This window comes from Nelumbo nucifera, chromosome 8 (genome assembly GCF_055504915.1).
Source record: "Nelumbo nucifera cultivar China Antique chromosome 8, China Antique-T2T, whole genome shotgun sequence".
NCBI classification, from domain to species: domain Eukaryota; kingdom Viridiplantae; phylum Streptophyta; class Magnoliopsida; order Proteales; family Nelumbonaceae; genus Nelumbo; species Nelumbo nucifera.
Window position 1 is genome coordinate 28,105,522 of NC_142656.1, and position 21,015 is coordinate 28,126,536.

Genomic DNA, 21,015 nt, shown 5'->3' on the forward strand with positions numbered 1-21,015 from the left:
AGGTGGGGGAAATTTTTTTAAGAAGGGGGACCCTCAAAAAAGGGTGGAAGACAAAGACAAACTATGGTGCACCCATTGCCAGAAACCCCGACACACCTGAGAAACATGTTGGGATCTTCATGGGAAGCCCAAATGGGCCCAGGAGTTAAGCAAGAAGCAAGGTTCAGTCCTGAACGAGAAGTCATGACAACAAGGTCTAAGAAAGTTCACCACAACAAATATGGCTTCTCAAGAGAATCAACCCCCTACTATTGCTATGACTTAGACACACACTTCTAGTTTTGACTCGAGGGAGGATATTATCAATTCCTTCTGTGACCATTTGGAACTCTTTGGTAGGGCAATTCATCAGATGGATTCTTCACCTCGTTCAACTTCATTTGCGACTACATCAGGTAACTTTGCCACGGCTTTCCATGTATCGCGTCTCATCCCCTTGACTCTCCTTGGATAATTGATTCTGGAGCGTCAAAACATATGACTGGTAAGTCTACTTATTTCCAAACCTACCACCTCCTCTCTAGAATAGACAAGGTGAGGCTAGCTGATGGTGCATATTCTACCATAGCTGGTCAAGGAACCATTTCTCTTCCCTTTGGCCTCACCCTGACTAATATCTTACATGTTCAAAAATTCCCCATTAATTTGTTCTTTGTTTGTAGTATCACTAATTCTTTAAACTGCTTAGTAACCTTTTTCCCTTCTTATTGTGTACTCCAGAATTTGGCATCGGGGAAGACGATTGGTAGAGGACGTATGGTGGATGGACTCTATATGCTAGAGAATAAGGCTGGTCTTACAGTCACAGAATCTAAGAGTCAATCTAGTACAAGTCAAGTCTATTTATGGCGCAGTCGTCTCAGTCATTTGCCTTTTGAGTCTTTTAAAATTGGTGTTTCCAGAGTTGTTTAAGTCAGTGTCAGTGTCACAGTTTACATGTTAAACTTGTCAATTTAGTAAGCATTGTAGAACTCATTTTTCTTCAATGAATAATAAATCTGAATTTCCTTTCCATATTATTCATTATGATGTTTGGGGCCCTATTACTTTATCATCTGAGAGTGGCTACAAATATTTTATTACCTTTATTGATGATTACTCTAGATACACATGGATATATCCCATGCGAACCGGGGATGAAGTACCAAAAAGTATCCAAGATTTCCACCAAATGATCTTCACCCAATTTCAAACTGAGGTCCAAATTTTCCAATCTGATAATGCAAAAGAATATTTTCATAATGACCTCACGGAATTCTTTGCTTCGCATGGATCACTTCACCGTAACTCCTGTACCCGAACACCACAACAAAATGGTGTTGTTGAAAGAAAGAACCAACACCTTCTTGAAGTGGCCAGGGGTTACTCATCCATATGAATGTCCCAAAATGTTTTTGGATTAAGGCGGTCCTTTGTGCTACCTATTTCATTAATCATATGCCCTCTCGCTGGTTAGAGTGCAAAGCCCCACATTAGCTTATTTTTCCCAAGGTTCCTCTTCTTTCTATTCCTCCTCGTGTGTTTGGTTGTCGTTGCTTTGTTCAAAATTTGGCTCCCACTCATGGAAAATTGGATCCTCGTGTTATTCCTTGCATCTTCTTGGGGTACTCCCTCACTCAAAAGGGGTACTAATGCTTTGATCCCGCCTCCTGGAGATATTATGTTTCTATGGATGTCTCTTTCTTTGAGAGTGAGCCTTTCTTCCCTGTTTCTCCTTAGGGGGAGTGTAGAAATGAGGAGAAACTACTTTAGCTGCCTCTATTCCTAATCCTCCTCCCTTTTGTGTTTTCTTTCGACGTCACAAAGGCCAGCCAAGTTCAAGAGCTGTGGAGCATCCAGAAGCTGTACCACCAATACCATCGAACTCTCCGGGGTTGGATCCTTCCCAACCAAGTACTTTGGTTCCCATTGATGTTCTTGACTTATTGCCATTGATACCTCTATTGCTGATGACCTTAACCTTCTTATTGCTTACCGGAAAGGTGTTAGGTCTTGCACCACTAAACACCCCATGTCCTATTTTGTTTCCTATGAGAACATTTCACCTTCCTTTAGGGCCTTTCTCTCTTCCATCGACAATGTTCCTATTCCTAAGAATGTGGCAAAAGCTCTTTTGATACCTGAATGGACAGATGCTATGAAGGAAGAGATTAATGCTTTACATAAAAGTGGTACATGGGAACTTGTAGATCTTCCTAAAGGGAAGGAACCAGTTGGATGTAAATGGGTTTTCACAGTAAAACATAGGGTTGATGGCACAGTGGAGCGGTATAAAGCTCATCTAGTAGCAAAGGGGTTTACACAAGTGTATGGAGTGGATTATGCAAAAACTTTTGCACCCGTTGCTAAGATGAACTCCATTAGAGTTCTTTTCTCCTTAGCTGCTAATCTTGACTAGGAACTTCATCAACTTGACATCAATAATGCATTCTTAAATGGTGACCTTGAAGAGGAAGTATACATGGTGCAACCCTTTGGTTTACGGGCTCAAGGTAATGAATAGAAAGTGTGCGGGTTAAAAAAATCATTATATGGCCTGAAACAATCACCGAGAGCCTGGTTTAGTAGGTTCCATGTAGCTGTTCAGCAAAGAGGATACAAGCAGTGTCAATCTGATCACACACTGTTTGTGAAAAGAGGGAAGGAAGGATTGCATCACTGATAGTATATGTTGATGATATAGTTATCACTGGTGATTGGAATGATGAAATTCAAAAGTTGAAAAGTTTCCTTGCTACCCAGTTTGAAGTGAAGGATCTAGGTCCTCTAAGGTACTTCCTTGGGATTGAAGTGGCCTTCTCACAAAAGGGTATCTTCTTTTCCAAAGAAAGTATGTCCTAGATCCACTCCACGATACATGAAAATTGGGAGTGAAGCCTGTTGATTCCCCTATTGATCCTAACCACAAATTAGGAGATTGTCAAGGTGAACCCATTGAGGATGTGAAACAGTTTCAGAGACTTGTAGGAAGATTGCTATATCTTTCTATGACTCGACTAGACATTGCTTGTGCAGTGGGTGTTCTTAGCCAGTTCATGCATGCCCCTAAGACTACCCACCTTGAAGCAGGAGAAAGAGTTCTTTGATATCTTAAGAAGTTCGTAGGTGCAGGCTTGTTGTTTCAAAAGCACAGGCATTTGAAAGTTGAAGTGTATACCGATGCAGATTGGGCAGGATCCTTGAATGACCGGAAGTCAACAAGTGGCTATTGTACCTTTATAGGAGGGAACCTAGTTACCTGGAGAACGGGCAATGTCTCATGGAGTGGCCGAAATTATGTGGCTAAAGAATTTGTTGAGTGAGTTGGGCTTTCTAGTTGATGGACCTATGACTCTTTACTGTGATAACAAAGCAGCCATAAACATCGCTGCTAATCCTGTGTTGCATGATAGAACTAAGCATATCGAAGTTGACAAGCATTTCATCAGAGAAAATGTTGTTATGGGGGAAGTGTGTACTCCCTATGTCAGTTCTGAAGACCAACTTGCAGACATCTTCACAAAAGGGTTTACATCACTTGCGACATTATGATTTATGTGACAAGTTGGGCATGATTGATATCTATGTCCCAACTTGAGGGGGGGAGTGTTGAAATGTCATTATTCTGTATGTTTAGTACCACAGTGGTACTTTGGTACTTTCTGCCTTTTTTTATTTTTAAGTTGTGTCGCCCTAGTATAAATGATAAAAATCTAGCACCGCCAGCACCTTTTTTGAGACTCCAAATCTCTGTTTCTCTTCTCTCTTCTCTCTTCCTTTCTTCCTTCTTCTCTGGGTAACAGGTAGTTCTCTAAACTTGGGATTTCATGGCCTGTCAAGAGTGGGGGAGGTGTTTAGGGATGGTAGTGGCAGAACCAAGGCACTGTATATTCTTGGGACCAATTGGAGTTGGAAAATCCTTAAGAGCAGAACTTCTGACACTGTTGCAAGAGCTGACCTAACACAGTCAATAAATATGTTAAAATTAATGATAGAAGGGGATTACAAAGTGATCAGCTGGATAAACAATAACAGCCAGGCAATTTGAACATATAGACATGTTAGCAAGGAGGTAAGATGCTTGTTGAGGGGAATGAAGGTATAATTTCAGTGGGTCAAAAGGTCAGCAAATGGAATGACTGATACATTGGCAAAGTTAGTGGTAAATAGGTGGCAACTTTTCTGGGCTGAAATGTAATGTTTATACTAAGTAAAGGAATAGGTGGAGTATGTCCAGCCTATAAAGTGGGCACATGTTTGATTCTTTACAAAATGCAATTAAGTTTCTAATAAAAAGAAAAGAAGAAAAACTTAAAACTTCAAGGCTAATTCGTAAGAAACTCTAATAACTCATTAGAAATCCTAGTTAAGATTACCTAAATATAAAGAAACCAGAAATCACTAAAAATAGTAAATCATGATGGAATTTCAGTTTGTGGGTTGGGTTGGGGGAATTAGGCTCTTTTACTGCTAGAGCAAGAAACAAAATCAAATAATTGTTTTTAACCAGCATACCTTTTGGGTATGTGGGTCCTAAACCACTGTTCGGGTTTTTATCATTTGGGAAAAGATTGGAGGTGGAGAGGTTAATTTCTGATATTGAGTTCACTGATAGGGGAGATAGGGGGAAAATCCCAAAATAAGTGTGATTGGTAAGAAGAGGGTTGTAACTGCTTTGGTAGTAGCTATGAAAATCATTTTTATTGGAATGTGAGGGAGATAGGGAGTGCTAGGAAGAGGAGGGTAATAAAAGATCTACTTAAAGAGAAACCTGACATTGTGATGTTATAGGAAACTAAATTGTTGGATTTGAACAAAAGTTGGTTTAAAAGCTTTTGGAGGTCTTGGGGTGTAAGCAGGTCTTCAACACTCTTGTGGGGAGCCTTGGGCGGAATTGTCACACTTTGGAAGTAGTGGAACCTTTGGAAGAATTGATAGGCAAATTTTTTGTCTCTATTAAATTGAAGTCTGTGGAGGATGGTTTTGTTTGGGTATTGAGAAAATATGGTATTATAGAAGCATGGAACAATCCAGGCTGACATCTATGTAAGCCAAATTTCACAACTACTAAATTGAACTTTGCCAAACCAAGAACGTGGAAACTGTTTTAGACCATACAATGCCTTCTTAACATCTAACTGATATAAGGGCCAATGATTAGTTGTAGTCAAGGAAATAACCATATGGAAAAATGTGACCTTAGCAACTAGAGAGAAAGTCTCATCAAAATCTACACCATAAGTTCAAGTAAACCCTTTAGCAACCAAACGAGCTTTAAGTCTATCCATTGTACCATTACCATTAGGGTTAAATTTCACAGCATACACTTACCTACATCCCACAGGTTGCTTACCAGAAGGGTGAAGAATTGAATCCCATGTGCCATTTTGATGAAGTGCCAACAATTCTTCTTCCATAGCTGTCCACAACTTAGGATTAGACAAGGCTTCCTATAGGGATTAAGGGATAGAGATCGCAGAAAGGGAAGTAACAAAAGCAAGATCAAAGGTGATAATAACTGATAAGAAACAAAGTGGCTAATAGGGTGCGTAGTACAGGATCACTTACCTTTTTGAAGGGAAATGGACAGATCAAGGTTTGAAGGTGGCTGCACGACTTGAGTAATAGTAGTAGTAGAGGGGTCACAAGACCTATAGATAGCAAGGTGGAAGATGTTGGAGTTGAAGCTAGTTGAATGGAGTGAACTCATGAAAGGTAACATCAACGCTAACAAAGTGATGATGGAGAGGACTGTAACATTTGTACCCTTTTTGAGCTTTTGAATATCCTATGAAGTTACACTTTACTACACAGAGTTCAAGCTTGTTATGTTGATGATCAAAAAGATGGGCAAAGCAAATATATTAAAACATATGAGGTGGTAAAGCAAACAAGAGAGCATCAGGAAAAGTACAAAAAGAGGTATCTTATTATGAAGAACTGATGAAGACATTTAGTTAATGAGATAACAAGCAATTAGAACATCACACGAATAAATTTTTGGTACATGCATTTGAATGAGGAGGGCCCGTGTAACTTCTAGAAGAGGGCAGTTTTTGTGTTTAATCACACCATTCTGTTTTGGTGTATCAATACAAGACGTCTGATGTATGATTCTGTGCTCATTTTAAAATTCAATAAATGGTGAAGACATGTATTCTTTAGCCTTATCAGATTGGAGAACACAAATAGTAGAGTCAAATTTGGTTTTTATTTCCATAAAGAAAGACTTGAATACAGAAAACAATTTGGGCCTCTCATTTAACAAATAATATAACCAATTAACTCTAGAGAAATCATCAACAAAAGTACGACACTACAAGACATGGACCTCAAACATCTGATTGAACTAAATGAAAAGGTTTGGACAAACGACTCATAGCCTAAGGAAGAAAAGTAGCCTGATAATGCTTGCTAAGCTGACATGCATCGTACTCAAATCTAGTGTTGGATGGAAACAAAGGAATCATAGCATGAAGAATCTGAAATGAAGGATGACCTAGTTGACAATGAAGGTGAAAAGGAGACACACCAGAAGAAGAGGACTGTAAGGCAGTAGGTCCTAAGCCACCTTGCAAATAGTAAAGACCAATTTTTGTTAGTGGTGTGGCCACCAAAAGACAAATATATTCTCTTGTATCTGAAACCAATTTCCACGTTGACACACTTGAGGCTGTAGCACCTATGGGTAAGCCCAAGCAGCCAAACCCCAAAGAAAATTTCCCAATTTAACAATAAAATGCAGCAGCACATCTTAAAAAATTTCCTGACTTATATTTCCAGTCCCAATCATTACACTTTTAGAAAGATTGATCTTCAAACCTGAGCTCCAACCCCAAATGTAAATAGTAAGCGCACGTTTGGGAGGGCTTTCATGCTATGGATTTTGGATGTGGGAGGTGGCTCAGCTGGACAGCCTATAAACTATGTTGGTTAAAAAACTGGAAGGCCCAAGTTAGTTGTCTTTTAGCCCAAACCGGAAAAGCCCAATAGCTTTACCATGATGCTTCTTTTAGTGGCTTCTCCAAGGCAGCTCAACAAAAGCAACTCAACCAAAGCTTCAGCCCTCCCAAATGGGTCCTAAAGTTACTGAAGCATCAAAAGCTTATCTTTTTTGGTGGGGTACTAGGAACTTTTCCATTGTACATTCTAATCTTTTCACCTAATTTAATAAAATTGAACGGTTCATGATAAAAAAAACACATGTTGATCTTTAAACCTGACAGCATTTCAAGACCTTTTAAAATAGCTCTATGATGTTGTATCTGATCTACTGAAGCATAAAAAAAGAGCATGATCAACATATTCGGGTGTCTTTACTGCTACGGAATGATTAGTTTATCTCTTGACTTGGTTAGTTGGTTATTTGTAGTACAGTTAATTTATCTGCTGAGCTAGTTTTTATGTTCCCTATACCTGTTTTTACCATGAGTACTAGTTACTTTACATGAAAGAGTTGTAAATTTCAATTTCAAAGAAAAAAAAAGGTGAGAAGCTTCTGAAAATTCTCTCTTTGGTGTTTGAAATTATATCATGTACAGATCAATTGGAAAAAAAGAAAAGAATTATATCATGTAGAGCATTTAAATTGCTGAATTGTCATTTTGTGCATTAATCCTGTTTATTGGTATACACTTAGGAGTTATTTTTGAGAGATTGTATTTGTTAAAATATGGATATGATTGATATTGTTTTCTCCAATGCAACTTAAGGTATGATTTATTAATTGCCCACAAGGAAGAGCTTGCACAACTTATAACACTAGAGCAAGGGAAACCTCTGAAAGAAGCCGTGGGTGAGGTATGCCATTTTTTCATTACGAGAAATGAGATTTCCTGTTTGGACTGCAGATTGTTTGCCATCAAGGAGTGGTCTTTAATGTCTGTTATTATGCATATTTACTTTACAGGTTAGCTATGGAGCCAGCTTTATTGAGTTCTTTGCTGAAGAGGCAAAACGTGTATATGGTGACATCATTCCAGCAACACTATCTGATCGACGGTTATTTGTTATAAAGCAGGCAAGTATATTGAATGCTTTACTTTTCAGATTTGATTTATTATATCTGCTTGTTTCCATAATCCAACTTCTTTAACATTGAGAAATTGAAGTTATTCTGAAGTAAATGTTTTCATCAATAAATATCCATAAAAAATTTTTCATCAATTAGTTAGTTATTTAATTTGGACTAATTCTATGTTCCGTACTTTTCCTGTTATATTATAATAAGTGTGATGAGGGTGTGTCCATGAGAAGATGTACAATTATATGTAAATTGGTTAGCATGTATAGGCTAATCCTCCAGAAAACCAATTAGGCACTCAGCTTTTTCTACACAAAGAAGCCCTTTCCGATATGTGAAAGCCATCTGGGATTGAGCTTACCTCTCATCAAACCCCTTACTTTTGGACTTCAATTGATGCTTGTAATTCCCTTTATTAGCAATGAACTTTACAAGTTCCCATGGTTACTACCCCAAACTTTACTCCATCTAATAGTATTAGTGAAATCCCTTTTGATTGCTAGGATGTAAGTTAAAGTCTCTTGGCAAGGAGTTATAAGGTTACTTCTCCTAACTTCTCTAATTTAACCCTAATTCACTCTTACATATGGGTCTTAGTTCAGCCTTTTGCTATACTGATTTGCTTTACTTTCTTTTCCTGCTTTTTTGATATATACTTTCTCTTGCTACTTCACAATTTCAATCGTTCTAATCAATCCTGGTAGTCTTTTGGCAGATATAAATATTCTTTTCCAATCCTCAGGTTGAATTTATATCAGGGCAGAATTGAAATTGGAGGTGGAATTGAGGGATCAATTCCTCAAGTCTCCAGATTATGCTGTTTGAAACCATTTTGACTGCAGAGAATATTCAGAAAAAATGTGGATTTTGATCCTTCAAATACCCTTCCTTTTCTCTCAGGACTATTATTAACTGCTATGCTAGAGCCTAGTTTTAGTCTCATGTTCTGTTAATTATCTCTAAAGTAATATTTCCATTTCTTTTTGCTCCCATTTATAGATAATCCTCAAAATTCGTGGACAGTTGTCAAATTATGATCTCATTAAGCACATCCAATGTTGAACTGCATACTTGGATTCATCCTGAAGTCTAAATCTGTGAACTTAAAGAACAGTTTCATCATCCCTTGGAGCCTGGAAAAAATATTCCTGATTTTGTTTGTTTTCTGCCATCTACACCCTTCAGTGCCTCCCTTAATTTGATTAGCATATTATGCTCAGGTGAATTTGTTTGCCAGTGACTTGTCTGTCCATATAATTAGATGAAGAGGTGCCTATCCCTCCTTCCCTCCCTCCCAGTGTTTGTTTTCCCTTAGGTCCCCATGGGTTTCAATCCAATTCGGTGATTGGAATTATAGAGTTGTTCATTTTTTGATCTTAATAGTTTGATAATCTTGCTACATATGTTTTTCGTATCAATACTAACAGAATCTTGATTTTGAGCTCCCATGTTGTTTCTTCTATCTCACTGTGGACATATTTTCTCCTTAACTTGGTAATATCATGATGAACCATGTTTCTTATTCTCTAGTTATTTAACCTATGGTCATTGATATACATATCTTGCAGCCTGTGGGTGTTGTTGGAGCAATTACACCCTGGAACTTTCCCCTGGCCATGATCACTAGGAAGGTATGTTAAAGTGTATACCAGTTCATTGTGACATGGTACCTATCTGCATTTAGGATATTTGCAAGCACAGATGCCTTTAAATATTTGCTGATTGTCTCCCATCTGCGTCAGGTTGGACCTGCTCTTGCTTGTGGTTGTACTGTGGTTATTAAACCGTCTGAACTTACACCCCTGACAGCTTTAGCAGCAGCTGAGCTCTCTCTTCAAGCTGGAATACCTCCGGTATTCTCCAACTTATATATGTGTATCTGTCCCTTTAATTTTTTCTTTGGTTTTGTAAGTTGATTATTCATCATCATCTTCTTCTATCTTTAGCCTTTGTAATGCCTTGGAAGGTACTTCTAGACTAGGGATTTATTTCTTGGTTCGGTTTTATCATATCAAGCTTATATCCTTATAAATGGTATGATGGATGCCCTTGGATTTGATATCCTTATATATGGTATGGTGTTGCTTCAGAACAAAGTAAATAATCAAATATCAGCACAATCCTCGCCCATTGCTGTCCCATACAAATTGACCTTTGGGGCACTCCCAAAACCAATCAACAAAAGCCAAATGTCAAAGTCATGTTACCTTCTCCAATTGGCTCCTAATCAAGCAAATGGTTCCAACTCATGTTATCTCCTCACTCATCAAAAAGTCAAATGTCAAAGTCACCCATGGGAATATCAACACCACCTATTTAAAAACTTATTTTCTTGCCTGCCTTTTTTCTAAACTTTGGTGGAACATAAACAGTATATTTATCTATTCAGTCTCATTATATATGAATTCTTTTGGCTCCTATGATTGCTTCTTTCTCATCATTTCTATTCGTCCTCTTCCTCTTTTCTCCTTTTTCTTAACTCTCTTTCACATGGATTTCAACATGGTACTAGAGTAGGGGTTTTGCCAGATGATTGCTGTTGACTGAGTGAACAGAAGAACCTGCTGATGTTAGCAGGTCATACAGTGAAACTGGGCATATGGTTAGCCTGCTATATAATTGAAATTTGTATTGATTTGTTGATTTCCTAAGATATTTTAGAGAAATCATCATCATCTAAACCTTGTCCCAACTATATGGGTTCAGCTACATGCAACCTGTTTCACCATCGTGTTCCATTCGATGCTATATTTTTAAATTATAACCCATCAATTCATTTCGTACCCTTCAATCTATGTCCTTTACTCCTTTTTAGTGTGCCCCTAGCTCTTTGAGCCCCTTCATCTTATGATCATTTCTTCTTTTATAGTTGTTGTAGATGGCCTTCTTTCTTTGTGGCCAAACCATCTTTTTTTTGAAGAATAAAAATAAAAAATTTATTAAAAGAAAAAGCTCGTGTACAAACAACTACCGGCGTGTTAAGATTACACCCATCCATCTACAACACAATCAAACAAAATAAAACACCAAGTTAAGATCACAAAATAGAGGTAAATAGTTGAGAGCCACCCTGAGACCAAACAAATTAAAATTCCTCTTCGAGCATATCTTCTTGTTCATTTCCTCTGACTCCTTCATCCCAAGCCTCCCCTTCTCCCCCAATTACAATCTTCTTCTCACTTTCTACTCTCTTGCTCTTCTTAAAAGCTTTAAAAGCTTTCGTAGTGAACTCCTCTCTTCCCTCAAAAAAACAGCCCTAAACTCTTGCCCACTTCAACATCCCTATCAACCTAAACATCAATCTCCACTTTCCCCCCCTTCTCGCCCGTCCCGACTGATGTAGTTGTAATTTGACCCCTTTTCGCAGACTCAATTACCCCTTTCCTCGTCCCTTTCTTCTGGCCTCAATGCCAAATCTTCTATAGTAGCCGGCGGCCGTTGTATTGGAATCCCTTGAGACTCTTGACACTTGTGCCCCTTAATCTCTGCAGTTTTCAAACTCATATCTTTATCTTTTGAGCTTCTTTTCTTGTAGACTTTCTTGAACTTGTTGGTAGGACCAGCACCGACCAGACCATTTTCAACTGTGAAAAATCTTCTGACACATGGACAAGCTGGTACTTGCCTAGCTCTCTTGCTTTCTTCAACGGCTCTGAAACAGAAGCATCTTTCTCCCTGACCTCAAAGTTCCTCTTCCGACCTAAGTTGATTCCAAGTGTCCCAACTGAGACTTCAAAGTAACACATTTTTCTTTAGACTTTGCTCCCCATTCTCTTCACTTAAGCTATTTATTTCGGGTTGACTACTTGATTCCAGTCTCCTAGCTTTCCCTCCTTCGGAATCTCCCCTCCTCTGCACCTCTTTTGAGATCCTTCCTCCCCTCTTAATCCCTTACCCTCTTCTTTCTCTACCCCAGCCTCCTTTCCTCCCCTGTTTCATTCCACCCTGGCGAAGTCCACTGCAGACGACACCACTCGTTCTTTTTGGGGAGAGTCAGCATTAGGTTCAACCACAAAAGAGCCAAAACGGATAGACCCACCTGTAGACTGGATGACCTTCCCTATTCCTCCAATCTCCCAGTATCTTCCTCCCAAGGAACTAATCTATCTTCAATGCAAGGAATACAATGAAACTCGTTTTCACTGCTCCGACTCTCCTTGTTCCTCAGTCTTACCATTTTTCTTCCAAGTTGTTGTAGCTTGAAATGATCCAAACCCAGTCTTTCATCTTTCTTGATCAAAACCTGTGAAAGTTCCTCTTTCCTTTTCTCCTCTTGAGCTGCAAAGTCTTGGTGCCAAAGCCTTTCCTTACCTTTAAACTGTTGCACCTAAAACTGCTTTGGAACCTTTTAAGTTGTGATCCCCACTTGCAGCACCCGACTTCTCAAACAAGCCCCGTGACCCTACATCTCCCCCCCCCCCCCTCCCTCACAAACCGCTCTTAAACTCCCACCCTCCAACTAGACCAGCTAATACCTGTTCATAGTCTCCTCACCAACTCCATTCATGTGCATCTCTAATGGTATTCTCCTATTACATAAGACTCAAGATTAGGGGTGATTATACATATATATATATATGTGTTATATGATTTAATATATATTATAAAATGACACATATAATATATTATATAATATTTTATATTAATATAAATTATAGCACATATTGTATGTCATATAATATAAGTATTATATATATTCAATATAAAGTATTTAATGACATAAGCCCAAATTGGGGTGCGGTCTGGTTTTGTTTGGTTTAGAGAGGACCTTAGACCAAATTAGTAAATTATGGTTTGAGAAATTCTCAAGCGAGACCGAACCAGACCAAATAACATGCATACCTACATAAATAACAAATATAATTCAAATATCAAATTGAAATGCTAACAAGTGCCACATATTACTATTATATAAATTACATTCATACTTTCTCAAACATAAACCGATTCTTGGGCATAAAATTACAAGTTAGAGATTGAAAAGCAACAACAAAAATATATGAAATGTTAAATGAATACATACATACATACACACATATGTTTAAACATGTCTTATATACTATATGCATTAATAAGTATATTATTAATAATTTTATTTACAGTTTGGTCTGGTTTCTAAAATTTAGAAAACCAGACCAAACCAGAAAATTATGGTCTGAGGAATTCTCTACCAAACCAAACTGTTTTAAGGCCAAACCAGACTAAACCAGCAATTTTGGTTTGGTTTGGTCTGGTTTGACGGTCTAGACCATATAATAAACACCCCTAGGCCCAAAGCCTAGATTGGGCCTGGGGTCTGAGTTGGCCTAGTCCTGGGCCTAGGCTCAGGCTATAGCCCTGATCAAAGGTGCTAAGCTAGCATAGCTCAGTCTACAATCACCCTTCACCATCCATTTTGCCCACCTAAGTGTACCCTTATTTGCACACCTATAATTATTATATTACATTGCATTTATTCTGTTTTATCTTACATATTTTAAAAATGGCTTGTTTAAGGTATTTATTGATAATCTAATTATGTATTTAATCGTTTGTTAGTTTCATCCAAATAAGTGCTATAGTACTTCCTCCTGAATGTGTTTAGTCATTTTTTTTATAACCTTGAATTTTATTAGATGTTACAAAAGAATGTTATTTACAAAGTACCTAGAGTTGATTAGTTAGGCTAACAGAAATGCTACCTAACCCCTATTCTATTTTGGAATTAGAGAAATAATTACATTGTTGTCCTTCAATACAAGTTACCCCTATTCACCTCTTGCCTTGCAAGTGAATCAGCCATGGTGTTTTCTGCTATATGCATCCATGACCGTTTCACTGTCAATTCTGTAGCCATATGTTTAGCTTGTCTTAAAGTATGCCTATGCTGCCATGTTCCTTTAGATTTGTTTTGTAGCCTTCCTATTACAGTTTTGGATCTTCTTCAATCTCTCTAATATTTAGATTTAGCCTATTGCAACTCTTTAGTCCTTGAAGGACAATCTGCATCTTAGCTCTAGTGGAATCTCCCTTTCTAATTGGACCTGTGCAGAGTGCTAAAAAGGAACCTCAAGTGTCTACAATGACTCCCCCCAACACTCGAGGGTTTTAGATTTCGAAAACTGTACCCATCAAGATTAAGTTTGATTTGGTTTGTTGCTGGCAGCTTCCATTCTCTTAATTGTTTTAGTTTGGAAGATGAGGAGCTTGCCATACTTTGCCATCCTATCAAGATATAATCTTTGGGGAATAGTTCAAAAATCTCCAAGCCCTAGAGTGGAATGAGGCTTCTGTTTCACTGGTTTGAGTTTTGTAGCTTACTTCTAAGACTTGAGACAAGGCCTTTTTTGTTTGATTGTCCTTTTTTCATTAAACTCTGTCTAATTATTTTGATATTGAATAATTCAGGGTGTTGTGAATGTGGTTATGGGGAATGCATCTGATATTGGAGATGTTTTACTTGAAAGCTCTCAGGTTTGTAGTTTTTCATCATTTGGTCTCTCTCCCTCCCTCCCTCTCCCTCTCTCTCTCTCTCTTTCTCTCTCTTTCTCTCTTCAATATCTTGCTGGTTGGTTGTTACATGGTCACTGGTTTTGATATCTCTTCCACCTCAAGATACAACAATCTGTATCTATTATGCATTCTGTCTGACAGGATAGCCTATTTATTCAGAATAGACTGGAAGTTTTAACCATATGGATTTCCCAAAGGGGACTGAAAGTCATGCATTTATTAAAGTTTTGGCTTTTAGTTTGAACAACTCGTTTGTGTCAGTTTCTAGAACTGCCAACTTAGTAGATGGGATTGCTAATATGTTTTGATACCTTGACATATAAAATTGAAATTTGACATGTCATAAGTAAAGTTGTGCCCAACCTGATCATAACCGTTCAACTGGAAAGACATTCACTTCCCAGTTTTCCTGGTTCAAGCAGGCAATCCGATATGGATTCAGAAATATTTGCATAAAATCAGCTTTAACATCATGTGTTTACAAGTTATCCCTTCAACAATGTAAGCTCTATATGGCACAACTTTACATATGATTTCTTTTTTTAACTGCCTGCTTACCTTGTGAACAGGAAAGCTTTCCAATTCATTGAACAGGTTTGCTTTCAAAACATTGATTTTATGATTTTATGTGTGTCAAAAGGAATTACCATGGAAAGGAGGAAATGTAACTTTTATGTTAAATAAAATTTAGCATATTTTCCAGTATAAATTAGTGGATCCATTGTCATTAGTGTTGAATTTAAATTCATGGTTTGAATGTATCTCTGGTTGTCTTTAATGTACTTTTTCATCTGTCTTTAACAAATATTTGATCTTTTGACATAAAGAATCTTTCCTAACATAATATTGGTAATTAACTTTCTTGTGTACTTATCCTTAGGTAAGGAAGATCACCTTTACGGGCTCGACATCTGTTGGAAAGAAATTGATGGCCGGTTCTGCTGGGACTGTAAAGAAGGTATATTTTGGCTACAACGAAACAATATCCTGCTTGATTTAGGAACTATGCACCATTTCATGTGTCGTTCATCTTTGAATACCTATTTGTTAGTAAAAAACCATGTAGGGCTGAAAACAGATCAGATTGAATTTAGAGTGGGGTATATCTGATTCAATTTGATAAGAAATCCGGCAGATTCAAATTTGAAAAGAATCTGTTGGATTTTGCATATTGTGGTTCAAATTCCATCAGTCTATCTGCTAATATTAACAGATATCCGATTTGATAATGAAAAAAAAGAAAGTCCTTGCTTGATAATTTGTCAAAACCTGAATCAAACTTATAGAATTTTCTTAAATATCTTCATCCCAAAACTCTCTGATAAACTAAGAACTTTCTCTAAGTATACAAAATTATCAACGTAAAAGTTTTTTGATTTTTCTTAAATCTCTTAATCCTTTGCAGAAATTTCTTAAAATCTGTCAACCTAAGAAACATCATTCTTCTACATGCCATATGTATAAAAATTTTCACCATATCTATAAATAATTAAGAGCAAAACACAGTCACAACCATTCACCACCGTTAAAACCATTCTCCAAAATCCTTATCCATCCAAGTCATTGTAATAAACTAACAATCATCATGAAAAGATGATTGTGATTATCTTGCAGTGATTTAAAAGATGATTCAGCTAATGGTCCACCATTGCAACGGGCAATAGGTCATACAAGGGGGGAGATTGAAGATACCAAGAAACTAAACAAAAATTAACTAGAAACAATATAAAATGAAAGAATAGACACGAAGGAACTAAACAGTTCAGATCACTCATAAAGAACTTCAAACTAATCATTATGAACATCTTTATCATCAATAGAGTCTTCTTCTTCTTGTTCTGATACTATCTTGCAATGATTTACCTAGGCGCACAAGCGAGGCACAGGCGCACCACTTTCAATAGGTGCATGCCTGGTGTGCCTTTCACCTCAGCTCATGTGTGCGCCTTTTTTTATTTTTTTTCTTGGGTTTTTGGTGTTTTTTGAGCATGGTGGCTGGGCTAGGGCCTCTACCCTTGGATCTCCAACCAAGCCCCTTGAGGCAAGCCCAAAAAAGTCCATGTTAGAGACTTAGGGCCTGTTCGTTTCCTCTTAACTCTTATCTCTTAAGAAGAATCTTTTAACTTTAAGAAAAAATGGTTGTTCGTTTCCTCTTATCTCTTACAGTGCAATCATACAACTTTTTGTTTTCAAATGATACTCCCAAAAAGACAAACAAAAACTCTAATATATGGGGTCAAAATGGTTATTTGATAATTTTCAGAATTCAGAATTCAGAATTCCGAACAACATTCTCTGCATTCAGAGTTCAGAGGAAAGAAAAGTTCACCAATACCAATATATCTCTTAATGTAATTATTGCACTTTCAGATGTTAGACTTCAGAGCAAACGAATAGGCCCTTGGAGTCTTTAAATTCTTAATCCTTAAATAAATGATTTTATAATTTTAATTATCTTTTATTAGGATGAAAGAATGAACAACATTAGCAAGTAGGGGGTTCTACTTTGCTATGATTTTATTCATTCATCCTAATAAAATATATTTTTAAAAGATAATTAAAATTTAAAATCATTTTTTAGGGATTAATAATTTTAAGACCCTAACATGGACTTGTTTGGGCTTGCCTCAAGGGGCTTGGTACAAAGGCAGAAATGCTTGGATAATGAAATTAAAAGTTGAAAAAGAAGTAACATCACATTAACTATATTTGAAATAATACCATTGAAAAAGAAGTAATGAAACTATAAGTTTGACATTCTTGGATATGTTTTATATGCTATTTTTTGTTTTGTTTTTGCATTTTTCACTTTGAATGTATTTTATATGTTATGTTTATGTATTTAAATTTGAGCTAATAGGATTTAAAAAAAAACATTTGGTTTAAAACTAAAGTTTGATTTTTTTAATTAATAATATTTTTAATATTTTTTATTTATTTTGATTTTTTTACATTTTTTTTTTAAATTTGTTCCATGTTCAAAAAGGTGCACACCTTGCCTTGCGCCTTGTGCCTCAGACACGAAAAAAAAAAACTTTGGTTTGAAAGATAGAAGAGAGGGCTTGAAGTTGGTGATACAACAGTAGAAGATAGGGGTATAAGACAAGGAGACCCCCTGTCTCCTTTCTTGTTCATTCTAATTGCGGAGGTTCTGGGGAAACTGATTCACAGAGCAGATGCTAGGGGGCTCATTAGAGGCTGGAGAGTTGGGAGGGTGGGAACTCCCCTCACTCACTTACAGTTTGCTGATGACATGATTCTATTTAGTGATACAACTGTTTGAGCAAATGTCTAACTTGAAGGTTAACCTTGGGAAAAGTTGTATAGTGGGGGTGAACTTGGAGGAGGGAGAGCTCAGGGAGAGTGCTGAAATGTTGGGGTGTGAAGTTTCGGGGTGGCCTTTGAACTACTTAGGGTTGCCATTAGGTGATAATCCCATGCGAGAGAGCTTTTGGAACTTGGTGGTGGAAAGGTTTGAAAAAAGACTGGTATCCTCGAAAAAGAACTACCTCTCTCTCGGTGGGAGAATTACACTAATTAAGGCCACGCTTGCTAACTTACCCATCTTTTTCCTATCGGTGATTAAAATCCCAGTGAAGGTTGCTAATAGATTAGAGAAGTTTATGAGAGATTTCCTATGGGAGCCAGGAGAGGAGAAGAGGGATCACAGAGTTAGCTGGGAGATAGTGTGTAGGAGTAAGTCTTGTGGTGGCGTGGGGCTTGGGAGTTTCAGGAGAAGGAATATGACTCTGTTAGGGAAGTGGTTGTGGAGGTTCCCTATGGAGAAGGAGAAGCTATGGGCTAAAATAGTGGCAAGTATACATGGGCTGGAGGACAATGGATGGGACACTGGAATTAGAGCTTGGACCACAAGCAACTCTCCTTGGAAAGCCATTCATGACCTGCTACCAGTTTTCTCCCCTAATATTAGGTATGACTTGAATTCCGGTAACTCCATAAAATTTTGGGAACAAACCTGGGTGGGGAGCGCCCCTTTAAAGGATCAATTTCCTTCTTTGTATGCTCTTTCTGATTTGAAAAATGAGCCGATCTCGTCTTTCATCACCTCGTCCTCTTCCACGTCTGGGATTGGGTGGAACTTGGGTTTAAGAAGGGATTTGAGGGACTTAGACCTCGATAGTATTTCGAGCCTTATTGCACTTCTTGATAACGTTGTCTTAGACCCCATTAGAGAGGATTCTAGAATTTGGACACCTACCCCCAATGGCATCTTCTCTTGTGCCTCGTTCTTCAAAGTCCTAAGTCAGTCCACCAGTCCTACCTTCCCCCCTTTCCCTGTTGGTGAGGTTTGGTGCAGAGCAATACCTCCTAGGGTTGGTAGTTTTTGTTGGGAAGCCTATCTTGAAAGAATTAACACTGGTGATCTACTCAAAAAGAAGAGACCCAATACTTGTTTGTCACCTCAGTGGTGTGTTCTATGTAAAGCGGATGGGGAGACTGGATTTCACCTACTGGTGTCTTGCCACTTTGCGATGTCAATTTGGGATTGGGCTTCCTCTTTATTTAGACGCAGTTGGAATCCCCCATCAGACTTGCAGGGCCTTTTCTCCCCTACCTTTTTCAGGTGGCGGATAAAAAGGGGAAGGATAATGTGGAGAGGACTAAGGGCTGCAGTATGTTGGACATTGTGGGAGGAAAGAAACTCCAGGATATTGTTATGGATGCATTCGTAGGAAGGACATACCGCCGCTGCCGGCAGCAACAGTGAGGAGGGCCCACACAACAACTTATCTTGCCACGTCAGCTTATCCTGCCAGCTCTCCATTAGCTTACTTTATCCAGTTCTGTTCTTACTTATCTATTAGAGATAGGAGTTAAGTTCTGTTCTTAGTAGGAGTCTGTTTACCTATTAGAAGTAGGAGTTTGATTTAAAGTTGGATTGTCCTAGCTTAGCCGAATGGAATAAGGAGTCACCTCTTGTAATCTCCTATTTAAGGAGCTGTGAATTGGAATAAAGGCATTCAGTTTTCCAGTTAAGAGAAGAGTGAGGAGAGTTCAGGTGGTCTCTTGGACAAATCACCCATTCGGTTGCCACAATAGGGTCTTCACGCAAGGGAAGGCGCAAGGGGAAGCAAGAGGTTCTCCCCGTGGACCGACCTGTGACGAGATCCTACGCCCGGGCCCATAACAGATATTCTCAGAAACCCAAAGAGGAGCAACAGATTTGAGGGCTGTCATACATATTAGGGCGGTATGGTGTTTGAAATATTTGGAACTATTCACAGATTACACTGTGGATGACATGTTGAGGAAGTGGGGTGAAATTGCAAATTGCACATAGACCAAGTCAGTAATGAAAGTGGCTTGGACTCCCCCGCCTAGTGGATTCTTGAAATTAAACTTTGATGGATGCAATAGGGAAAATCCAGGGCAATCGGGGATTGGAGGTGTTTTTAGGGACGAAAATGGGGTCATCTCTGCCATGTTCTCAGGCCCAATTGGAGTGGGTGACTCCCTTAGAGCTGAGATCCTTGCAGTTATGGAAGGAGTCTAGAAAGCTAAGGAGTTGAACATCAAGAAACTCATAATTGAAGGGGATTCAGAGGTGGTGATAGGATGGCTGACTAAAGATCAAAATGGTTTATGGAAGTATAACAATGAGAGGAGGAAATTCATGTGGCTGGTGCGGGAGATGGAGGCTAAGACATGTTTGGTTAAAAGATCGGCTAATTCCCTAGCTGACGGTTTAGCTAAACAAGGGGCAGAAAGGGATTCACTGTTTTGGGCTAAGTTGTAACTTTAGTGTATTCTTTTCTCTTTTTCTTATTTTTTCTTCCTTTTATGAGGCTCTTAGTGGCTCTTGGAAGATAAGTGTGTTTGTCTTCCTCCTGTAAATTTTCTACTGATGATTTAATGAAAGTGTTATTGATCAAAAAAAAAAAAAAAGATAGACGAGAGTAGTAGCAAGAGATGTGAATTGGAAAACAAATCATGGTTCTCATAAGGAGCCTCCCAATCTCTTATGGTGCTCATATGTAAAAATTATAGAAGTGTCCCTAATAAGATGGAAGTAACAAAACCTAAAAAAAACTAAAATAGGCCCATGACCCAATAACAATAGGCCCATAAACTGGATAGAAGAAAAACAACTAAAAGTAGCTAATAATTCCACTTCTAGTACTACTTTCAACAACTTACAAATAAGCTGAAGTAAAAATGAAACTAGATTACCAAATCTTGTAATTTCAATTTCAGAGTCATCAAATCTTGCATCTTCCCCTTCCTTATCCCCATCAACCTCTACATCATTTTCTAAAACATGTAAAAAAATATCAATAAAGTATGTAAAGTATAAAAATAAAAATATATTTTAAATTCACTTATTTCGATTTGGAGTTTCCAACCAATTTTGTCCACACATCAGAGCCTCTACAACCTATAAACATAAACATGTATGATTCTTGTAAATGGATCTACTAGAAGTACTAAAGGCTGCTTCTAATGCCACAGTAGTAGATGGAATGGCCAAAACATCACGAGCCAGGGCTGTTCGAGGATGC

The 21,015-nt window shown here is 38.0% G+C and overlaps 1 protein-coding gene across 1 annotated transcript in view; it reads left to right on the top strand.

Annotated features, from left to right (window-relative positions):
- The window catches only part of ALDH5F1 (aldehyde dehydrogenase 5F1), an 83,545-nt gene that overhangs the window by 6,928 nt on the left and 55,602 nt on the right, over nucleotides 1–21,015 (top strand). Inside the window, exons 5-10 of the mRNA XM_010270079.3 lie at nucleotides 7,692–7,779; nucleotides 7,889–7,999; nucleotides 9,571–9,633; nucleotides 9,745–9,855; nucleotides 14,390–14,455; nucleotides 15,375–15,452. Coding sequence (XP_010268381.1) covers nucleotides 7,692–7,779; nucleotides 7,889–7,999; nucleotides 9,571–9,633; nucleotides 9,745–9,855; nucleotides 14,390–14,455; nucleotides 15,375–15,452 — 517 coding nt within the window. The remainder of the gene's footprint in view (nucleotides 1–7,691; nucleotides 7,780–7,888; nucleotides 8,000–9,570; nucleotides 9,634–9,744; nucleotides 9,856–14,389; nucleotides 14,456–15,374; nucleotides 15,453–21,015) is intronic.